The sequence below is a fragment of the Acinonyx jubatus genome, chromosome A2 (genome assembly GCF_027475565.1).
Source record: "Acinonyx jubatus isolate Ajub_Pintada_27869175 chromosome A2, VMU_Ajub_asm_v1.0, whole genome shotgun sequence".
In the NCBI taxonomy this organism is placed as follows: domain Eukaryota; kingdom Metazoa; phylum Chordata; class Mammalia; order Carnivora; family Felidae; genus Acinonyx; species Acinonyx jubatus.
The window spans coordinates 93101642-93120911 of record NC_069383.1 but is presented as its reverse complement, the minus strand read 5'-3'; the positions used below and the strand labels follow the sequence as shown (position 1 = coordinate 93120911).

Below are 19270 nucleotides of genomic sequence, written 5' to 3'. Positions count from 1 at the left end.
GCCACCCAGGTGCCCCTGCGAATGTCATTTTGTAGCAGCTCTCACACTTCTGATAAAGAGGGTAGAGGACTTCTACAAACCACACTAGGATCTTCCGGCAGGTAAAAAGAATGACATTCTAATTCTGTATGGACTCTACACTTGGAGGATGATTTTGCTACCGTTTTATGTGTATCTTGGCTTTTGCTCCTGAAAAAGCATCTTGAAATGATGGTGTAAGAGAAGACTCCCCCCGCCCCCACACACACAACGGAAGCAGACAGTGTCAACTGTGCTTCCATGGCTGTACAACAGACAATGGAAACGCAGGAAGGTGTGATCTTCATAGTCACATAGCCAGGCGATGTTGGGCCTAAAACCTGGAATGACACTCCCTGACTTCTCTGATTTCTCAGTGGTCACAGACCATTCAATCTCTTTGAGTTTCAGTTGGGTACAAACAGTTCCACGAAACTGGTATATTTACCAAATAAAGAGAAGAATGTATGGCCCCATCCTTCCCCGTAATTGCAGAGTTTCTGGTTCTTGAGCAATGATAAGACTGAAACTTAAATCGGGAGCTACAAGAAAGACCAGACAGGGGACAGTGAGAGTCTTTCTTCCAACCGTGCAATTTACCTCCGTTTTCATCTGCAAGGAAGAAATTGTTCCGTGATTTAAATGAGATCTCTTTAAACAGAGGAAAATCCCACAAAGAAAAAAAGACTAAAAAGAGGCAGATTTAGCACAGTAGACAAGGTGTTATGGCAGATAGACCTTGGTTTGCATCGTGCCTCTTAGAGGTCCTTACCTGTAACTTTCTGACCCATGAAGTGAGCTATTGGGACATCTAAGGTTTGTTGAGCTTTGGACCATACCTGGAAGCTCATTAGAAATGCAGAATCTGGAGTCTGCTTTCTACCCCAGAGCTCCTGAATTGGAGTGTAAATTTATCAAGATCCCAGGGGGCTTCATACGCAAATATAAGCTTGAGAAGCCCAGGTATAGACTGGATAAGACGCCATCTAGCATCAGACTGGGCATCTCATAAACTCTTATTTGCAGAGGGCGTTAAAAGATTATTTATTTTTCCTATTCTATGTTGAGTGTCAGAGGTGAATCACAAGGTGTGAGATTTTTCTGCAAATACTGGCTAATGACCCACCTTCAGAGTCTGGGAGAGGTTCCAGTGGATAACAAAGTACATTTATGGTTGTTTTCATTTCCTGGTGGGCTGTGAATCTGGGGAGGGGTAGGACAGAAGTCACACCAGCTCAATCTTTTTAGAAAGGAAGACCTAGTTTTATTATATCATAGAATAAAAGTTAGCACCGCTCCTGCAACCAACACTGCATGTAAAAAGCGTTTTGTATAAATAAGAGGTAGGAATTTGCTCTTTTAGAAATGAATAATTGTGAGCCTCTTTACAAGACAATAGGTAGTTATCCTCAACCCTGGCTCCACATTGGAATCACTTGGACAGCTTTAAAAAATGATGATAACCGTGACCCGCCCACTAGAGTCCAATCTGAATCTTTGGGTGGGACCTCGGCCTTGGGATTTAAAAAGAAACTCTGCAGGTAATCCCAAAGTGCAGTTGACGGTGAGAACCCTTGCCGTTGAGTTTGTAAATGTTCTCCTAAAAAAAAGAACGCAAAGAGTTGATCAAAACACAAAGAACTGAACAAAATGCAGTGTGGGCACGGCCGCAGCTGTTTGGAGAGGATGTGGCTTGGGTGAGCCAAGAAGAGGGCGGGAGGTCAGACAAGGCAGTGGGATAATGGGCCTCTGTGGCCCAGAAAATATTTGATTACATGGAGGCCTGCCTTTCTGGTATGAAGATACCTACTTTATCACTTAAGGATGTTCAGTAGCAATGAAAATGGTATGCAGATTGTGCCTTGAAGATGCTTAAAATGTATTCACTGAGATATTTATACTCAGGGAGCTTGGAAAATACCCCATTTTTGCTTTCTGCCTCTAATAACTGTCTGCCTTGTCCAGGTTGTTTCCAAGGACCATTTGGTTTTAGCTCAAGATTGGTCAAATTCTTTCCATGGGGTGCAGAATGCCGGACGTGGTAATTACTGTAAGGACTGTTAATTTTTAGAACCTCCGACATACAAGATTATTTTCCCCCTGATTTACAACATACAAGTTTCCAAGACAACCAGACTCAGGGGAGTTTTCCTTGGGGGAAATGAGAGGGTTTCTCTGAAATCTTCTCCTCTCTGAACCCTTCAGTGTTGCTTTGTTCTCTTTAAATGCCACATTCATAACCTCACAATGCAATGACACAGAGCTCAACTCGGGAAAGAGCGGCCAGCCTCAGGGAGGATATGGAGCCCAGCTGAGAAAAGAAGGAGATCCCTGACTTTACTTCTCTTTTATGACAGTGAAGTATCTTCTGGTGTAGAAAACTAAGTGGTGGCTGGCGCCAGGCTGACCCCAGTCAAACGACAGTTCAGACGAAATGTGTTGGGCTGGAAAGTTGCATTGATCAGAGCCCAACTGGGCCTTCAAATGACAGCTGCTAGTTCCTAGAAGAGAGCTGTCAGCATCTACCTGCAGGGCACTCCCCCACCACTGTGGGGTTCATCCGTGGCCTCACAGGCATCCCCACTGAGTGGCCAAGGACTCGGAATTGTCCTTTCAGTGGACAGCCACTCCAAAGAGCACCTGAAGCTTTGCCATGTGGATTCCTCTTACACACGAAAGAAAATCCTCTGGAACTGCCATTCTCAACATGGCGCCTTTCTCTGTCTTGTCTCTGTACTGAAGCCAGAATACCCAATTTGGTTCTCGACAGTGGAGGATGAAGGAGAAAGAAAACACCAGTGCCTCTGAGGTATGCTCACTCTCTCTCTCTTTAAAATAGGAAATGAGAAAAGAGCCGGGGGAAACAAACCATAAGAGATTCTTAAAGATAGAGAACAAACTGAGGGTTGATGGAGGGAGGTGGGTGGGGGATGGGCTAGATGGGTGATGGGTGTTAAGGAGGGCATTTATCATGATGAGCACTGGGTGTTGTATGTAAGTGATGAATCACTGAATTCTACTCTTGAAACCAATATTGCACTGTATGTCAAATAGCTAGAATTTAAAAAAAAAATTGAGGGGCGCCTGGGTGGCTCAGTTGGTTAAAGCATCTGACTTCGGCTCAGGTCATGATCTTATGGTTCATGAGTTCGAGCCCCGTGTCAGGCTCTGTGCTGACAGCTTTGGATTCTATGTCTTTCTAACCCTCCCCCACTCCTGCTCTGTGTCTCTCTGTCTCTCAAAAATAAATAATAAACATTAAAATAAACAAATAACAATTTGAAAAGAAGAAAGAAAGAAAGAAAGAAAGAAAGAAAGAAAGAAAGAAAGAAAGAAAGAAAGAAAGAGAGAGAAAGGAAGAAAGGAAGAAAGAAAGGGAGAGAGTGAGCCAGGATGGGAGCATTACTACTGACAGAATGTCCCACAGACAGAGAGTTTCGGAATCTGGTGCTCTAGAGGCCTTACACCCGGCTTGCCATACAGATTTCAGACTGGCTTCACCTGTTTGGATTCCAACCACTCTTAAAATGCAGAGGCTGAGAAGGAAGTCGTCAGGGTATTGACCACTGGAAACTTCTCAGTCAAGAGCCAGGAGGGCGGGAGTGTGGTGAGGAGGGTGCATGCCCTCTCTGTCCTGTTGATTCCGTGGTGTTGCCTGGGGCCATGGGGGCCAGTGGTACCCTGTCACTTCTCTGCGCCCTGGTATGGGGAGGCACAGTTCCAGGTGCAGTGATGTGTGAACAGGAGAAAGAATGGGCAGTGAAGAAGACGAAGAGGGGAGGCCCAGCTAAAGGAGAAGCCCCCCAAGACCTCAGCCGCCATGAGGGGCAAGCCAGCCAGACCTTCCCTTCATTTTTTGACCCAGGTGGTTTTTCTCATTGCCAACTGTAAGGACCATCCTTGCTTTCAGCTTTCCCTGCTCTTGCTTTGCTTTTGAGTGTTTTCTCCCCTCTTTCCCCATTTTTCTGTAATTTCTTTTCTCTACCGTCCAGTCCATGGGATTTGGTCTGTGGATTTTTGCAAGATGTTCCTTGCATAAGGAAATGCAAGGTTAATTTAGTTGTGCGGACGCTGTATTAAGTTAGAGAAGGGAGCCATAGAGCAGTGGTTGCTGAGGGATTTTCCATGGGATATTAATTTGTGTTACGTGAAAAAAAAAGGTTCAGTGGTTACGTAAGTTTGAGAATTTCTTGGTTAAATAATGTTGACTAGACATCTCTACTGTGGGATGTATTTTAACTTTCAGTGTCCTGCTATTCATTGAGAAGTATTTAGGACTGGCATACGGTATGGTCCCTATCTATCTATCTATCTGACCTACCATGAAATCTATTTTCAATGCAATTTCTTTGGCCTGGTGTTTTATGAAAGGCACTTCGGGAAATGTTGCCTTCAAAAATGCTGGCAGCCAAATAAGGAAATGAGAATATATAGCTCACCAACGACCCAAACGAACATTGCAGAGGCAGAACAATATAAACGGAGAATGTTCTGAAGTCTGACAGTAATGGTGAGGAAGTTCCTTCAGCTTTCTGACAGTCTCTTTGCCCTGCATTTGAACGAAGATAATTTTTGCCTCTTCTGGGCTATTGTGAGGAGGAAATGAGAGGCTGAAGTACTCAGAGAGTATAAGATCCACGGATACAGTCAATAAATGATAATGGTCATTCCATGAGACCAAAGCATGAAATCATGTCTCTAAAATGCACTTTGTAAATTTCCAAACATACTGCATATATTGGTCACATACTATCAGGAGTCTTTCTTGAGTGTTGTGTATGTGTTGTGGGTTATGTTATTGTACATACATAGCTCTTTCTTTCTGTGTAATCTAAACCACCTTATTTGTATTATTTCATAAATAGAATGTGGAGCCGGAAAAGACTTTAAGATCATCTAATACAAATTTTTCATATAGTAAGTGACACAACTGAGTCCCAGAGATTAGGTGATTGTGCAAGGTCACGCAGCCAGTAGTGGCAGAACCGGGATCACCAAGATTCTTCCTGTTCACCCACACACTGAAACCCACAACTTCGGGAATTTAGAAGGAAAAAAAAAAGTTTTGGTTCTTAATAACATTGATGGAGAATCTGAGGTTCTGCGGGTTGAAGTGAGAATTCTTTAAGATTACACAAGCACTTTGCTACAGTTCTCTTTCTTCCTGCTCCCCTGCATGCAGGCTTGCCCTTGCTGCAGGTGTCCCCACTTCCCTCTGCTGTGTCTCCCTCCTCAGAAATCCCCCTCACCTCTCTGACTCAACTCTGCAAAACTTGTGTGTAATTATGAGCCTCATTCTAGCTTCTATGGCTTTTTCTGTAGTGTGCAGTGTGCAATGTTATTGTGTACATGTGCACTTTTATATTCCCGTGACTATTTGCTTTCTGTTCAACTTTGAGTGGGTCTGTTGGGTCTCCTGTTTCCCTTGGATGATAATGTCTGTAGTCAAAAAAGGAAGAAAGGCAGGCAGGATTCTGGTATTTTTTAGTGCCAGCTAACTCTCAGGAAGTGAATTAGATCCTCTCATGGAAACCATCACATTTAGTCCCCATATCATCCCTCCAGCCAATGAGGAAATCGACGGGCTGACCTCACCCAAGTGCTCAGCAGAGCCAGCATTCATTCAAGTTCAAGTCTGTTTGCTTCTAAAGACCATGCTCTCTCCATGGCCCCACATTGCTCTGCAGAACTTTCCTGGGGCTACCATGCACACCACAGGTGCTTGATAAATGTTTGCAGATAATGACAGAAGTGCTTTCTTTACAACCCGGAGAACCTTCACTTGCAGGTCTATCCTGTGGAAGTCAATTTAAAAGCCCGTGGAAAATGTATCCCAAACCTGTGGGAAATGAATTGGGGCTAAAATATGAGGAATAACGCTTGATCATGCAAGCCCAAGAATACTGCATTAACACAAATACCAGCTGTTATTTTGCTCATTCAGAGCGAAGTGCCAGCCGGCACATTCGGCACGTCTCAAATTGCCACTAAAGCCTGCATCTATGCACATGGAGGCAAAATTCTTTCAGAACTATTCTGAACTAGACTTTGAGATTCGCTTATGAGCCACATCCGACAGAAGGTGATGCGACTGGACCTTGTGTGTGGCTCCAGTCTCACTGCTGAGCGCAGGGCAGACAAGCCTCAGATCCACCCACTGTCATGATCGGAGAGGCGCTGCTTTCCTTGGGGGGAGTTACGGCTTGCCACGTTCAAATGCAGCAATAATCTCTCCACCCCCCTTCGAGTCTGGCACCCTTCCTATCTGTCGCTACTTGACGTGAGCTTCCATAGTCAGTGGGGTGAACACGCTGCCTGCTTTGTTAAGCCCTTTTCTACATGATTTGACTAATCTACCCAGCAGTAACAGAAATGGTAAATCTAGACAATGACAAAGAAGCACCGCAGTATATAAGTATATTCTTGGTAAACTAATTTTCCCCCTGCCACTCTCAAAGCAATATAAACTTTGTTGTTCCTCCCGGATCTCGAATGCTTGTAATAAATTCTTTGAAATGTCAGTAATGTTGAACTGAGGTTTTTGTTTTTTTTTTTTTTTAAGGAGATTTTCTTTCTTTCATAAAAGGAAAAATTGTCCCTTGCAGAGAATGTGGATAAGTATGTTTTGTTTATTTTATTCAGTGCTGAGTACGGTGGGGTAAAGGGACTCCCATTTCCCACCCAAACTCTTGCTGAATGGATGAATGATGCATGGAACCCTCAATTTACCAGACAATGGGATACACAGAAATAAATTCGTACTGTTTCATATCTGCGGTATAATCAACAGCTGCTTAACATACTTATAACACACAAAGCCTTTCCGTCAGTATGTTGTATTTAATCTCCATGATAATTCTCTGGGTTTAGATGGGTTTTGTCCTCCATAATAATTAATTTTCTTTCGGTTCTTTAGCCTGAGAGAAGTTCTTATGCACAACTGTGTGGACTCTTCCCATTTTTGAAAGGTCCTCACAGCCTGAGTTGCTCTAGGAGGATGCTGTCTACACCGTGATATTTCCACCATTTTTACCAAACTTACTGGATTTCATAAAACCATAAATCAGTTGGGTGAAAAATGTCAGCCAAACCAATTATTGACTGTCAACACTTTTCAATTCAATCACAATGATCGGTTTATTAGATCCATGCATACGCAGTTTGGTAAGCCCCAATCCACTGTAAAACACACGCTTGCTTTTGGATTGTGCAAAATTTGATGCCATTTTCAAGTTCAACTAGAAAACAGCATCCAAGACCTGAATGGAATTTACAGTGGACAGAATGCCACCAGCCTTGGAAAATATCTGCCAGCTCAACCCAAACGATGAGGGTTAAAGTTGAGGGATGTGAGACACGCAGCTCAGGCACAACATTTAAGGATTTGCTTCAAAACACAGTAATCAAGATGAATAACGTGATATTAAGAATTTTTTTAACTTATTTTTTTTTGACTTGTTTATTTTTGAGAGAGAGACAGAGACACAGTGTGAGTGGGGGAGGGGCAGAGAGGGAAGCCAACACAGAATCTGAATCAGGCTCCAGGCTTGGAGTGGCAGCACAGAGCCTGACACAGGGCTCGAACTCATGAACTGCGAGATCATGACCCGAGCTGAGGTTGAGGTTGGATGCTTAACTGACTGAGCCACCCAGGCGCCCCTAATGTGATATTTTAAAAGAATCAAAACGAATGTGAAAAATTCATGATCCACAAAATCAGCATTACTGACTTTTTCCTCTTGCCTCAGACTCCAATACGACTCGAGACTGTTACTGATCCTGTATCTAAAAAATTGATGTTCAGTTCATCTTGGATTTGGGCATTCGTTTTGATTTTTTGAAACACTGCACTAAAATATTATCTATCTTGACAATTGCCTTTTGGGGGGCAGCTTGAATCTTGCATCTGAGTGCCTCCCTTGCCTCACCCTAGTCTTGGTCCAGGTTAGGAGAATTCTACAGTGATTCAGTCCCGTGTAGGCGCGAAGATGTCTGAGTTCTTTTAGAATCACCAAGGCCACAAAGGGATTATGAGGTGAATATGCCTGCAAAGGGTAGCAGAATATGCCACCCCCAAACGTGTCACTTCGGCATGAGGATTATTTCAAGCCGAAGGCAACTAAAAACAGGTAGATATAAGAAAAGCTCTCTGACATTCCCTATTTGCCAAAAGCAGGGCATAAATGTGTAAAGACGTGCCCCGCCCCTCCCTCTCTACCGGGAAGGATGGCAGTTGATGACTGGGAACAACCGGAGAGCCTTTTCAGCAATCGAGGAATCTGTATAACAGATCTTGCTGAAACCAGCCCATACCGCTGGGCAATTCCTCACATATTTGCTTTCTCACAACTTGCCATCCCTGGAACTTCCATGTCCTTCTCCTTTGTCTTGTCCCTTCTCTATGAATGTGTTGTTCTTTTGTGAAAACGCTACCCACCGCTACGTAAACCCTAGTTCTAACCACCCCCTTTGAGTTGCACATCACTGAGTGCTCCCAAGGGTGACGCCCATGCTAATAAGCTCCTGTTTGGTTTTCTCCTGTGAGTCTGTCGTTTGTGAGTCTAGTTTATGGGCCCAGCCTGAGAACCTGGGATGAGCAGAGAGGACAAAGATTGTTTTTGTCTCCTGCACCAGCATGGGTCACCCAACCCAGTTTCAGAGGTTTGTGATATAAAACTGCAAATAGAATAGAAGAAGGAGCTCGAGAGAGTGTCTAATTTTACCCCCTTGCTTTATAGATGAAAAAACTTAGACTCACAAAGTTTTAACTCATTCCAGGTTAAATGAAGACTAACTGCTGGAGAGAAAGGAGGTTGGCCCAGGGCACTGAGCCCCTCTCCCTCCCTCCCTCCCTCCCTCCCTCTCTCTCCCTTCCTTCCTTCCTTCCTTCCTTCCTTCCTTCCTTCCTTCCTTCCTTCCTTCCTTCCTTTCCTCCCTCCCTCCCTCTCTCTCTCCCTTTCTTTCTTTCTTTCTTTCTTTCTTTCTTTCTTTCATCTTCCTTCTTTCCTTTTTCTTCCTTCCTTCCTTCTTTTCTTTTTTCTTTCTTTCTTTCTCTTCCTTCCTTTCTTCCTTTCTTTTTTAAAGTTTTTATTTTAATTCCAGTTAGTTAACATGCAGTGTTACATTGAGCCTTTCTATAGGAAGAAGCCATTGGAGATCAATTTGCTTTCAAAGGATGAAAGTCATGTGCCTCTAACTGCTTCTCAAGGGGTTGGGCTCTTTGGTGATAATATACCACCCTCTATCACTCACACACTTTGGAACTTAGTGTTGAAAGTTTTGTGGGAAAACGTCCCACATGAGAAGATCAGAAGGCTGTGTCTACTGCATAGCAGAGGTGGAATGGATGCAGTTTTACTCCTGGGTGCCTGAGTGGTAACAAGACCTTTCCCTTAGCAAATGCATGTGGTCGAGAGCAATTTTATACTATCTCTCGAGCAACTTCACCTCTGAGGAGGTGACCATGCCCCTCATTCCTCAACAAGCATAGATAACTTTCCCTCCCCTAACTGCTTCCGTGGATTTCTCTCTCCCTCTGTTATTTATTAAAATGTGCAATACAACAAGAAAGGGAAAAGATTATCCTGCCTCCTGCCATGCAAGACGACATACAGAAGGCCAAGGTTAAATGCAGCATTTGGTTTCGTAAGCTCCTCTAATGCATAGGTGTGGAAAAGCAATCTGGGACCACAGTTTACAGCGGTGACTCTCTGAGGATAAAAACTTGACTTTAATTTGGACTCTCTGGCTAAGATAAAATCTGCTTCTGCTATCATTATCCCACTTATGTGTGTCCCTACTCTCTTTCCACTCTGCCACCCAGCTGAGTGGGAAGAAATTAACCTGACCTTGAAGAATACTCACAGAATCTTCAGGACCACCGAGTTTTCAATAGCCAATACTATTCTACAGGCCTACCAACATTTCCATAGACTCCCAGGCCTGAAAAGGATCTTAAAAATTATATAAACCACACATTTAACAGACAAGGAAAACGAAGTCCAAAGAGCTAATGTGACTTGTCCAAAGTTGTCAGCTAGTTGGAGAAGGGTCAGAACGAGAGTAAGACCTCAAACCCTGGAGACCCCTATTCCCATGGCACTGTGACGAGGCTCCAACCACATCCAGCTTATCTCCAGATCACTGACGAAAGGGCATGCGCGCATCAGGGCTTTTACACAACGTTTAGAATTTCCCTAGTGCAAATACAGACTCCCAAGGAACGGTCTCCAGAAAAGCCATCTCAAAGGTCACAGAAAGGAGGTATTCACCATTCTTATGCTTACAGGGTCTTTATCCAGATCAAAATTATATGTTGAAATTAAAACTGTACATTGTTTTTTCTACCTAGGAATGATGAGACCCTATATTTTCCTCCCCAAAGTTGCTTCCATTTATGTTTCTGATCTGCTCCTGCCCAACCCATTCTGTATGTCTAGTTTCAGCTTCTGGCACAGCCTGGGGCCAATGGGTTAGGGCAAAGGTAAGAAGTATGGATTGATATTTATCCTGGAACCTAAGGATTAAATTCAACTCATAGGTGTGTTTTGTAAACCCAAGTCTGCTTTTCTTATTTATCCTGAGAAGTATAAATTCTCTCCTCATCCTTCCTGAGAATGAATTTGTGGGTGGGTAGCTCTCGAGTGCCCATGGAGATTCCAAAGACAGCCCTCCAGGGGCCAGCTCTGGTGCCCACGCTAGACACCCAGCTCCCCTATAACCCTGAGCAACCAAAAATTAGTACTCTGAAGTGATAATACTCTAGACTCCTATCTGTCTTGAAGCAACAACAGACTGGTTTTGTAAATGCAGTCAATTTCATGGAATTGAGTAAAAGGGTGGAAAACTCATATTGCAATAGTAGAGCAAAACTCGACCAGAACTATTTGGAGAGTTTCAGTCTAGAGTGATACAGCCTGCCAGCTCTCTTCGCTTTTTTTTTTTTTTTTTTTTTTAATTTTCATCTTGAGAAATGACCTCACCCAACTAGACTGACACAAGCCACTTACATTTATTATATTTTTCTGAAGATGTGACAGCCTCTGTACACTTGTAGAAATAATTATTATTCTTCGAAGTTGTTTTTTAAACCTTCTGAATTCCTGGTTTTCCCTGACAACCTAAGTTGCCTAGTTCTAAACTGCTCTCTCGCAAGCAGAGTTTGAACAATGTAAAAGGACAAAGCCCACATAAAACAAAGAATTGTAAAATAGAATTTAAAATGTCATATCTGATTTTAGTTGATCTTTGTTCTTTTAATCATCTTCAGACAAAAACACTTTACTCTGGTGCATAAAGATCATTACCTTTGAGAGTTAAATATCTTTGCAGGTCCTCTTAAAGTTTTCTTTTTAAAAAGTTCAAACATTTCATGTTCCACAAACTCAAAAACCCCTCAGTTAGTGTAGAAAGAAAACAGTATTTCAAAACCATGGAATTCTTCATTTTCTTTACACATGCCTATAGTAAAGGGAAAAAAAAAACCTTTTTCTTCTTAAAAATTAGTTCTCTATCTACTCGGCAATATTTTTAAATGTTTTACAATATCATTCCTTCAGTGGTCATGCATTAGATCCACAGAAGTTAAGAGTATTACCTTACCAATGTATTTGTTAAGTTTATGAGTTAAAACCCCGATAGGAAAGGGGCGCCTGGGTGGCTCAGTTGGTTGAGCCTCTGACTTCGGCTTAGGTCATGATCTCACAGCTGGTGAGTTTGAGCCCTGTGTTGGGCTCTGTGCTGACAGCTTGGAGCCTGGAGCCTGCTTCGGATTCTGTGTCTCCCTCTTGCTCTGTCCCTAACCCACAGGCATTCTGTCTCCATCTCTCTCAAAAATAAATACACATTAAAAAAAATGTTTTTAAACCCTAATAGCAAAAAAGGATATTCTCTCAAGGCTGTAAAGAAAGAAATGTGACTCTCAGCCTTCATTTCTTGCAAAAACAACACAAAACGCAACAGGTCCCCTGGATTTTCATAGGAAACCATTGAATGACTTCTGGAAGTTCTCCTGTTGGAATTTATTTCCATGAGGCTGATCGGTCACCTCATCCACAAGTCCTAGCAACAGCCATTCAAATGGATTGTCTACATCTGACTTTCAGTGGCCAATAGAGATTTATAAGATATTGACACTGTTCAGAAAAGACTGATGTCCACAGAGCTCAAAGTGTCGCTCCACTGTAAAGAACACTGGACTGGATACAGCCACTGGGGACTGAGCTAAGTAACTTCATCCCTCAGAGCCGCACAAGTTCTTTTCGTTGGTAATTTCTCCTATTTGGGTGCCTCACATAGAGGAAGTGTTTAATCATATGGTGTGTAGGTCCATCTAATTTAACTGCTCCTAAAAAGCATTAAACTCATTCTTTGGAATAATAGAGTTGAATTCCAAATGCTAAAAACATTAGGATGGCTGCAATCATGCATCTTGTAAGTTTGATTGTACCTATTTTCTCCGTAGGTGCCAAGTGCACACTTTAGATTTTTATAGCCTGCGTTCATGGCAGTCCCAGGTCAAAGGCATTATGTTGTCTCGCACTTGTAAGATTTAAAAAAAAAATACACATTCAAACCCGACTCAAAAGAACGTTCACCTTCCAAGCAACAACGACCCAAGTGCCGGGGAAAACACAATTACTCATCTTACCCAAATGGTTTCATTTCCAGGAAAACTTGGGGCCACCCAAGTTCATAGCAACAAAGTTAGGGGACAACAAACAAAATCAGTTCTCAAATGCTAACTCTAAATCCACCGGCCTCTCTGTGTGTCAAGCTAGTGTGGCTTTGCATACTTTGCTGTTGAGGACCTGGGGACTCATGGCTATTGTTGTCCTCAGGTAGGGAGGGCCGCCTGCCCCAGAATCAAGGAGGGGGTTGAGTTGGCATTTGAATTGAGTGTATGGGCTGCTCACTTTGTTGGACTTTGTCACTGTATCACCAATGCACTAAATCATCTGTCATCTCACTGGGGAAAACATCACTGTGTAAGTCAAAACCTGGGCTATTAATTTCTGGATCTGAGGTGTTGACACCACAGTCATTATATTCTGAAGCTAATTTATTTTAGCGGCATCTAAGTTAAGAATGGCTTTCTGAACTTTAAAGTTCTGTCTTCCTGAATGATGGTCCATTAAGGATAAGCTCTGGTAGTTAGCCTGAATATCTATTTTTGATGCCCTGGGCCTCAAGGTAAAAAAGTCAATGTATAGAAGCTTTATCATTTTATAAAGATGCAGATTTGTTGAGGCTGTTTGCATAATTTTAGAGAAATTGTTAGTCCGTGGTTGGAATGGTTGGAATCTGGGACACAGACCAGGGGCTGAATTTCTTTACCCTCCTAACCCCAGAGAGTCTTTAGAAAAATAGAAACAAAAGAGCACAAAGTACTTAAGGTAAGACACTGTTGTATTCATAATATAGAGAAATAACCACCATGCCTCATGGACAGGAGATGCAGTTCTCCACGGGGCTACAAAACTGTGCTGGTAATAATTTTAATTGGATGCTATCTTTGCTGCCTTCAGAAAGTATCATAAAATGGAATTATTACAGGCTACAAGTGCACTTACAGTGCCGGCCTCTCACAGGAGGAAACAGAACACATTTATCCATTGGAGGGCAACATCAATGGGCTTCTATTTGTTTCCTTTACATGCATCCCCAGCCGCCTGCTATTTGCTTCCTCTTCCCTACGTCTAGGAGATCAATTCGAATTAGGTGCTGCAGACCTGGGTGCTAAGTCTGACCGGCCCTCGTCCTGGGGCGGGGTGGGGGGGGGCGGCGGGGGGACGGCGCGACCCCGAGGACAGGTCCCCCCAGAGCTCACGGGGCGGGGCGGGGAGCATACCTGCAGAGGATTGGGTGGCGTGAGCGGCGACGGAAGGCCATGTCCCGGAGACTGGCTGGCTTTCTGAGGGGGGCTCGCGCTCTGCTGAGTCGGAGACGGTTGGTTCTGGCTCGGGGGGTGGGGGTGGGGCTGAGGCTGCTGCTGGGGCTGAGCTGGCGGAGCCGGCGGCTGCTGGGAGGCGGGAGGCGGCTGCTGGGGCGGGGCGGGCTGGGGCTGCGGCTGCGGCTGCGGGGGCTGCGGGGGCGCCTGCGGGCCGGGCGGCGGGTGCTGGCCGGCGGGCGGCGGCGGCGGCGGCGGCTGGAGCTGCTGGAGCTGCTGGAGCTGCTGGAGCTGGGAGTTCAGGGATGAGGTAGCTACAAGGAGAGAAAGGGAACGTGCAGGTGAAACACACTCGGCCGCGTCCCGCTGTGTCCCCGACCGCTTGCTCCGCGCGAGCTCGGAGTTTGCTCTCTCGCCCTCATCGCTCCGGTGCGGACCGGGGTTGTGGGGGGAGGGAAGAGTCACTTCCTAGGGGAATTGTAAACTTTGGGGAGGACCAGCGGGTCACCCGTCCGGCGTTACTTTGCAGGGTACCGTGCAGTGCGAGCCACGGTTTCCCTGCCTTCTCTCGCTCTTCCTTCCCGCACTGGCTTGGGAAAGACACTCAACGCTTTCAAGAGTTGCTTTCGACTGTAAAAGTTCAACCCGTTTACTTCTTTCGGCAAATGCTCAACCCAACGGAAACTAAGTTGTTTGTCACCTCCTTTTGATCAGCAGTGCCGTCGGTGGTGTCGTTGGCACCCGCTACTTCAGACATGTTAGTTTCAAGTTTGTACAGTTTTGGTTTTTTTTAAAATTTCAAGATGGTACATGCTTCTCAGCTTTGCAGAGATAAAAGCCTGAGTGGGAATATTTTGCCTGCTGATCAAACAGACAGGGCTCCCTTACCCCCACCCCCAAACTGGAAGGCTTAGAGAGCAGGCTACTGTGAATTCTGCAGTGGTTACTGGATACATTATCACCTCAAAACCAGGCCAGGGACTGAGAGAATGATATCATCTTTTCAAGATTCCCTTGTTCTTTGAAAAGTAGGAGTTGGTGGGCCCAGCTTCTTAAGACTGAGCGCAGTAAATTTGTTCTCATATGCCCATCTGGCTCTGAACGATTTCTGCAGGAGGAAGACAGGTTGGCCAAAGAATGATCTAGAGAAAATTACTGCGACAAGTTCACCTCCTTCTTTGCCTGAATCTCAGTCTAAAAGCTTTCCAACTAGCCTACAAATAAATATAAGGGTCGATGTTGAACCCATTGGCCTTGACTGCAATGTCTTCCTGCTTCTCCCCTACCTAGAATTAGTCAAGATTTTCAACATTAATAACTCCTCTTTGTATGCTAACTAGTTTGGATATAAATTTAAAAAATAGAATTAAAATAAATAAATAAATAAAAACTCCTCTTTGTCACATTAAACTAGTTCCTATTTTTAAAGAAATGCTCCTTAAAAAAAAAAAAATCTTGTGGTTCCATAAAGTGCCATATTGCACACCTGCCTTCACACAACAAATATGTTCTTGGGAAGTCTGTGTACATTGATTCGTATGTTGAGGACACCTAGAGAACTTTGTAAGAAAACCAAGCAATGACTATTTTTGTAAATTTCAGAGTCATTTCGTTAGGCTTACTGAACATCAGCTAGGCACAAGTACTGTGCCAATGTGTAGGACTCAAGGAGCCAATCCTGCCTTCACGGAGTTCATCATCTATTTATTGGAGATCAGATTAACTCATAGGAAACAATCAGGTTTAGGGGTAATTTTACAGAGTCCTGCTAATGGTAGACCAAAATGACCCAGAGAATCAGGACAGGGAGTTTTCTTTGGGTTAGAGAGGCCAGGACAGTGTTCACAGAGGGTGCCGAAGGAGAGCGAGGAGGGTTCAAGAGAGTGAGGGTCATTCCTCAAAAGGAAGGAAGAGAGGATATTACAGAATGTGAGAAGCGCCCAGATGACACCGCCTGGCTTAGGTGATATTTCTGAAGGACAACGTGGAGAATGGACTGCTGGTACACAGGCTCTGGGAAGTTTGGGATGACTAGAGCTCAGAGAGGGTGGAGAGCCTATCTTTGGAAAGTGATGGAAAGACAGATCACTCCCAATTAGCCTCCGGTGTAAGTCAGATTTTAAATATATAATCGGGGGCGCCTGGGTGGCTCGTCGGTTAAGCGTCCAACTTCGGCTCAGGTCATGATCTCACAGTCTGTGGGTTCTAGCCCCGCATCGGGCTCTGTGCTGACAGCTCAGAGCCTGGAGCCTGCTTCCGATTCTGTGTCTCCTTCTCTCTCTGGCCCTCCCCTGCTCATGTTCTGTCTCTCTCTGTCGCAAAAATAAATAAAAACATTAAAAAAAATTTTTTAAAATATATAATCGGATTTGTTTATTTTTATTTCTTTTTTTAAAATCAGGTTTGTTTAAATCCAGGCACACACGTATTGGTGAAACGGTAGTTTGACGGCTCCCAGGGGCACCAAATACCAATCTGTGCTCTCAGACACCACGTAGAGCTTCCACATTGGACCGGTTGGGATGGCAAGTTTTCACCGGGTTGCTGAATTACTCTAGGTCTGTTCAACCACTCGGTCCATTGTGTGCCCTGCCTTGCATGTGAGTCCAAAGTGCTCTGGGACTCCAAAGGTAGAGATGGTGTGTATGAAAGAGGGCTGGAAAATACCCAGTCAATGGGAACCCTCTGAACCTTCTGCCCAATTTTGCTGCAAACCCAAAAATGCTCTAAAAAATTAAGTCTCTCTAGAAAAAAATACCCAGTCATCCCATTTACTGGAACTTTAAGGGAATGGTCTGGTTTCACCACCCGCCCATTCCTATCGTACAAAATCACATTTTATTGACAGTTTGGGAGCCCAGCTCAATTCTGACCTCCCAGGATCTTCCACAATCTGGAAGGTCCTGGAGGAGTGGGATTTGATCTCTCTTGGTAGAGTTACAGATCTGGGGAATCTGATTGCATCTGGCCTCCTGCCCGATTCAAATCAAGCCCGTCCTGATTTCTTTCAGGTGGGGGGGCACACATGTCAGCGCCTATTTTCATGGTTGACTTAAATACCATACTGTTTCATTTTGGTTAGAAAAGCATTTATCTAAATCAGCATTTAGAAGCAGGGTAGTCCAGGGAATATTGGCAGACAGATATTGGCAGATGGGGAGGTGCAGCAGACCCTAACCTACTAATGAGACGGGTCCAAACGTGTCTTCGTTCCTTTATGTTGCTATGTTCACATTGCTTGGCTCTTTCCTTCCCATAACCTGCAGCTTGTCTGGAAAGGCATTAAGGTAACCTCCACAAAACCTCTTCGAGGTTTTTACATAAGCTAATTTGGCATCGGCAGGCAAAAAATGATGGATAATAAACTATGTCCAGGCTTGTACTGGATGCAAAGAAAAGCATGAGGGGTTTATACAAGAATGCAACGCTGGTCTAAACAGCAAAGCCACCTACATAACTCTGTGTAAAATGAAAGTGAAAAAAAAAAGCAGTAAAGCCCGGAGCCTCTAAAACAGCTCATTGTATAAAGCGTATTGAGATACACACACAAGATAGGAAGGTTCAAAGACATTTAACTATAGAGAATGTTTGTGGATTAAATAATTGTTGAGTGTGAACTCTGACCCTATGCATGGAAGATTAAAGATTGTTACTTTCTGGGGGCGCCTGGGTGGCTCAGTTAGTTAAGCATCCGACTTTGGCTCCGGTCATTGTTCTCACTGTTTGTGAGTTCGAGCCCTGCATGGGGCTCTGTACTGACAGCTTGGAGCCTGGAGCCTGCTTGGGATTCTGTGTCTCCCTCTCTCTCTCTGCCCCTCCCCCACTTGTTCTCTCTCAGTCTCTCTCTCTCTCAAAAGTAAACAAATAAATTTTAAAAAATGATTCTTACTTTCTTCCCTGGTATTTACATCCTTTTATGATTGTTTCCCCCCTGTCTGATTACTATACACTATGTAGACCAACAGTAAATGTAAAATTTAACTACAATACCAGTCACTATGAAGGAAAAAAAGAGATGCATAGAAATTGACATTACGTTCACTAAACATTTTTCTTAAACTTACACTTTTAAAAAAGAAACCCCAAACAAAATTCCAGCCAACTCTGAATTTCCTAGAGAGAACACTGCGGTGAAACCAGTGGCTCGAAACCTCCCCAATAAATAATTTAATATGACAAAGGAGTAACCAGGAATCTTTCATTTCTCCATTTGTTCGGTTTCCATATGTCAGCTGTAAATTAGAAAAACTTCATTCTTTTGAATCTTTGTTAGAGGTTTCCTCAGGAAAGCACATACATAACAAAGCCACACACCCCTAGAGGTATTGGAATTTCATTGCCTGGGATTTACATAAGGCTACTTCCAAGGCAGACACTTGGAAAAGTGAAAGCATCGGGCATATGTGCACATGAAGGGCAAGTCCATGAAAGATTCTGGAGAAATACAGATGTGTCTTGTACCTCCAAGGTATTTGAAACACCGTAGGACCACAGACAGCAAAATGGCACTCGCGTATCAGAGGAAGTGCTCGTTTTTGTTAACACAAAGTATAACATCATGTTAATCTAATCACTCTGTGGGGAGATCTCAACTTCAGCATTTCCTTGCACTTTTCAGGCTCAGGCATATAAGGGCATGGCTGGCACACTGGCAGTTTGGGTTTGACAGCCTGCTGGGAAGGGGGACAAACTAAGTCTGCTTATATATCTCTGGGCCTGTCTGGGAACTGGAGTAGCCTCATAGCAATACATTGACAGAGGATAGAGGATATAGGCCAAGGAGAAGGAGCCGGGTGAAGGCTTCTCCCCAGAATCCTGCGGCACCTGGGTGGCTCAGTCTGTTAAGCAGGTTAAGCGTCTGACTTCGGCTCAGGTCATGATCTCACGGTTCCTGGGTTCAAGCCCTGCATAGGGCTCTGTGCTGACAGGTCAGATCCTGGAGCCTAGAACCTGCTTCGGGTTCTGTGTCTCCCTCTCCCTCTGCCCCTCCCCTGCTCGTGCTCTGTCTCTCTCTGTCTCTCAAAAATAAATGAACATTAAAAAAAATTTAAAAACATAAGTGCCCCGGAATCCTGAGAAAAGCGTAATGGTAATGGCTATTCAAATGCATCCTTAGTCCCATTCCCTGGTGCAAGCCTGTTCCTAGGCAGAGAGAAAAGGCACCAAGTAAAAACAAAGAGGTCAATGTATGAGGCTAAGTGCAAGGAGCCAGATGCCAAAGGCTATATACTGTATAATTCCATTTATATGAAATGTGCGGAATAGGCGAATCCATAGTCACAGAAAGCACATTAGTGATTGCAGAGGCTGGGGGTGGGGGCTGGGGAGTAACTCCTGGCAGGTATGGGTTTTCTGTGTAGGGTG

At 44.1% G+C, this 19270-nt stretch overlaps 1 protein-coding gene across 1 annotated transcript in view; it reads right to left on the bottom strand.

Annotated features, from left to right (window-relative positions):
- Window positions 1–19270, bottom strand: part of POU6F2 (POU class 6 homeobox 2) — a 487233-nt gene that overhangs the window by 108672 nt on the left and 359291 nt on the right. The window contains exon 5 of the mRNA XM_053218650.1: window positions 13868–14220. Coding sequence (XP_053074625.1) covers window positions 13868–14220 — 353 coding nt within the window. The remainder of the gene's footprint in view (window positions 1–13867; window positions 14221–19270) is intronic.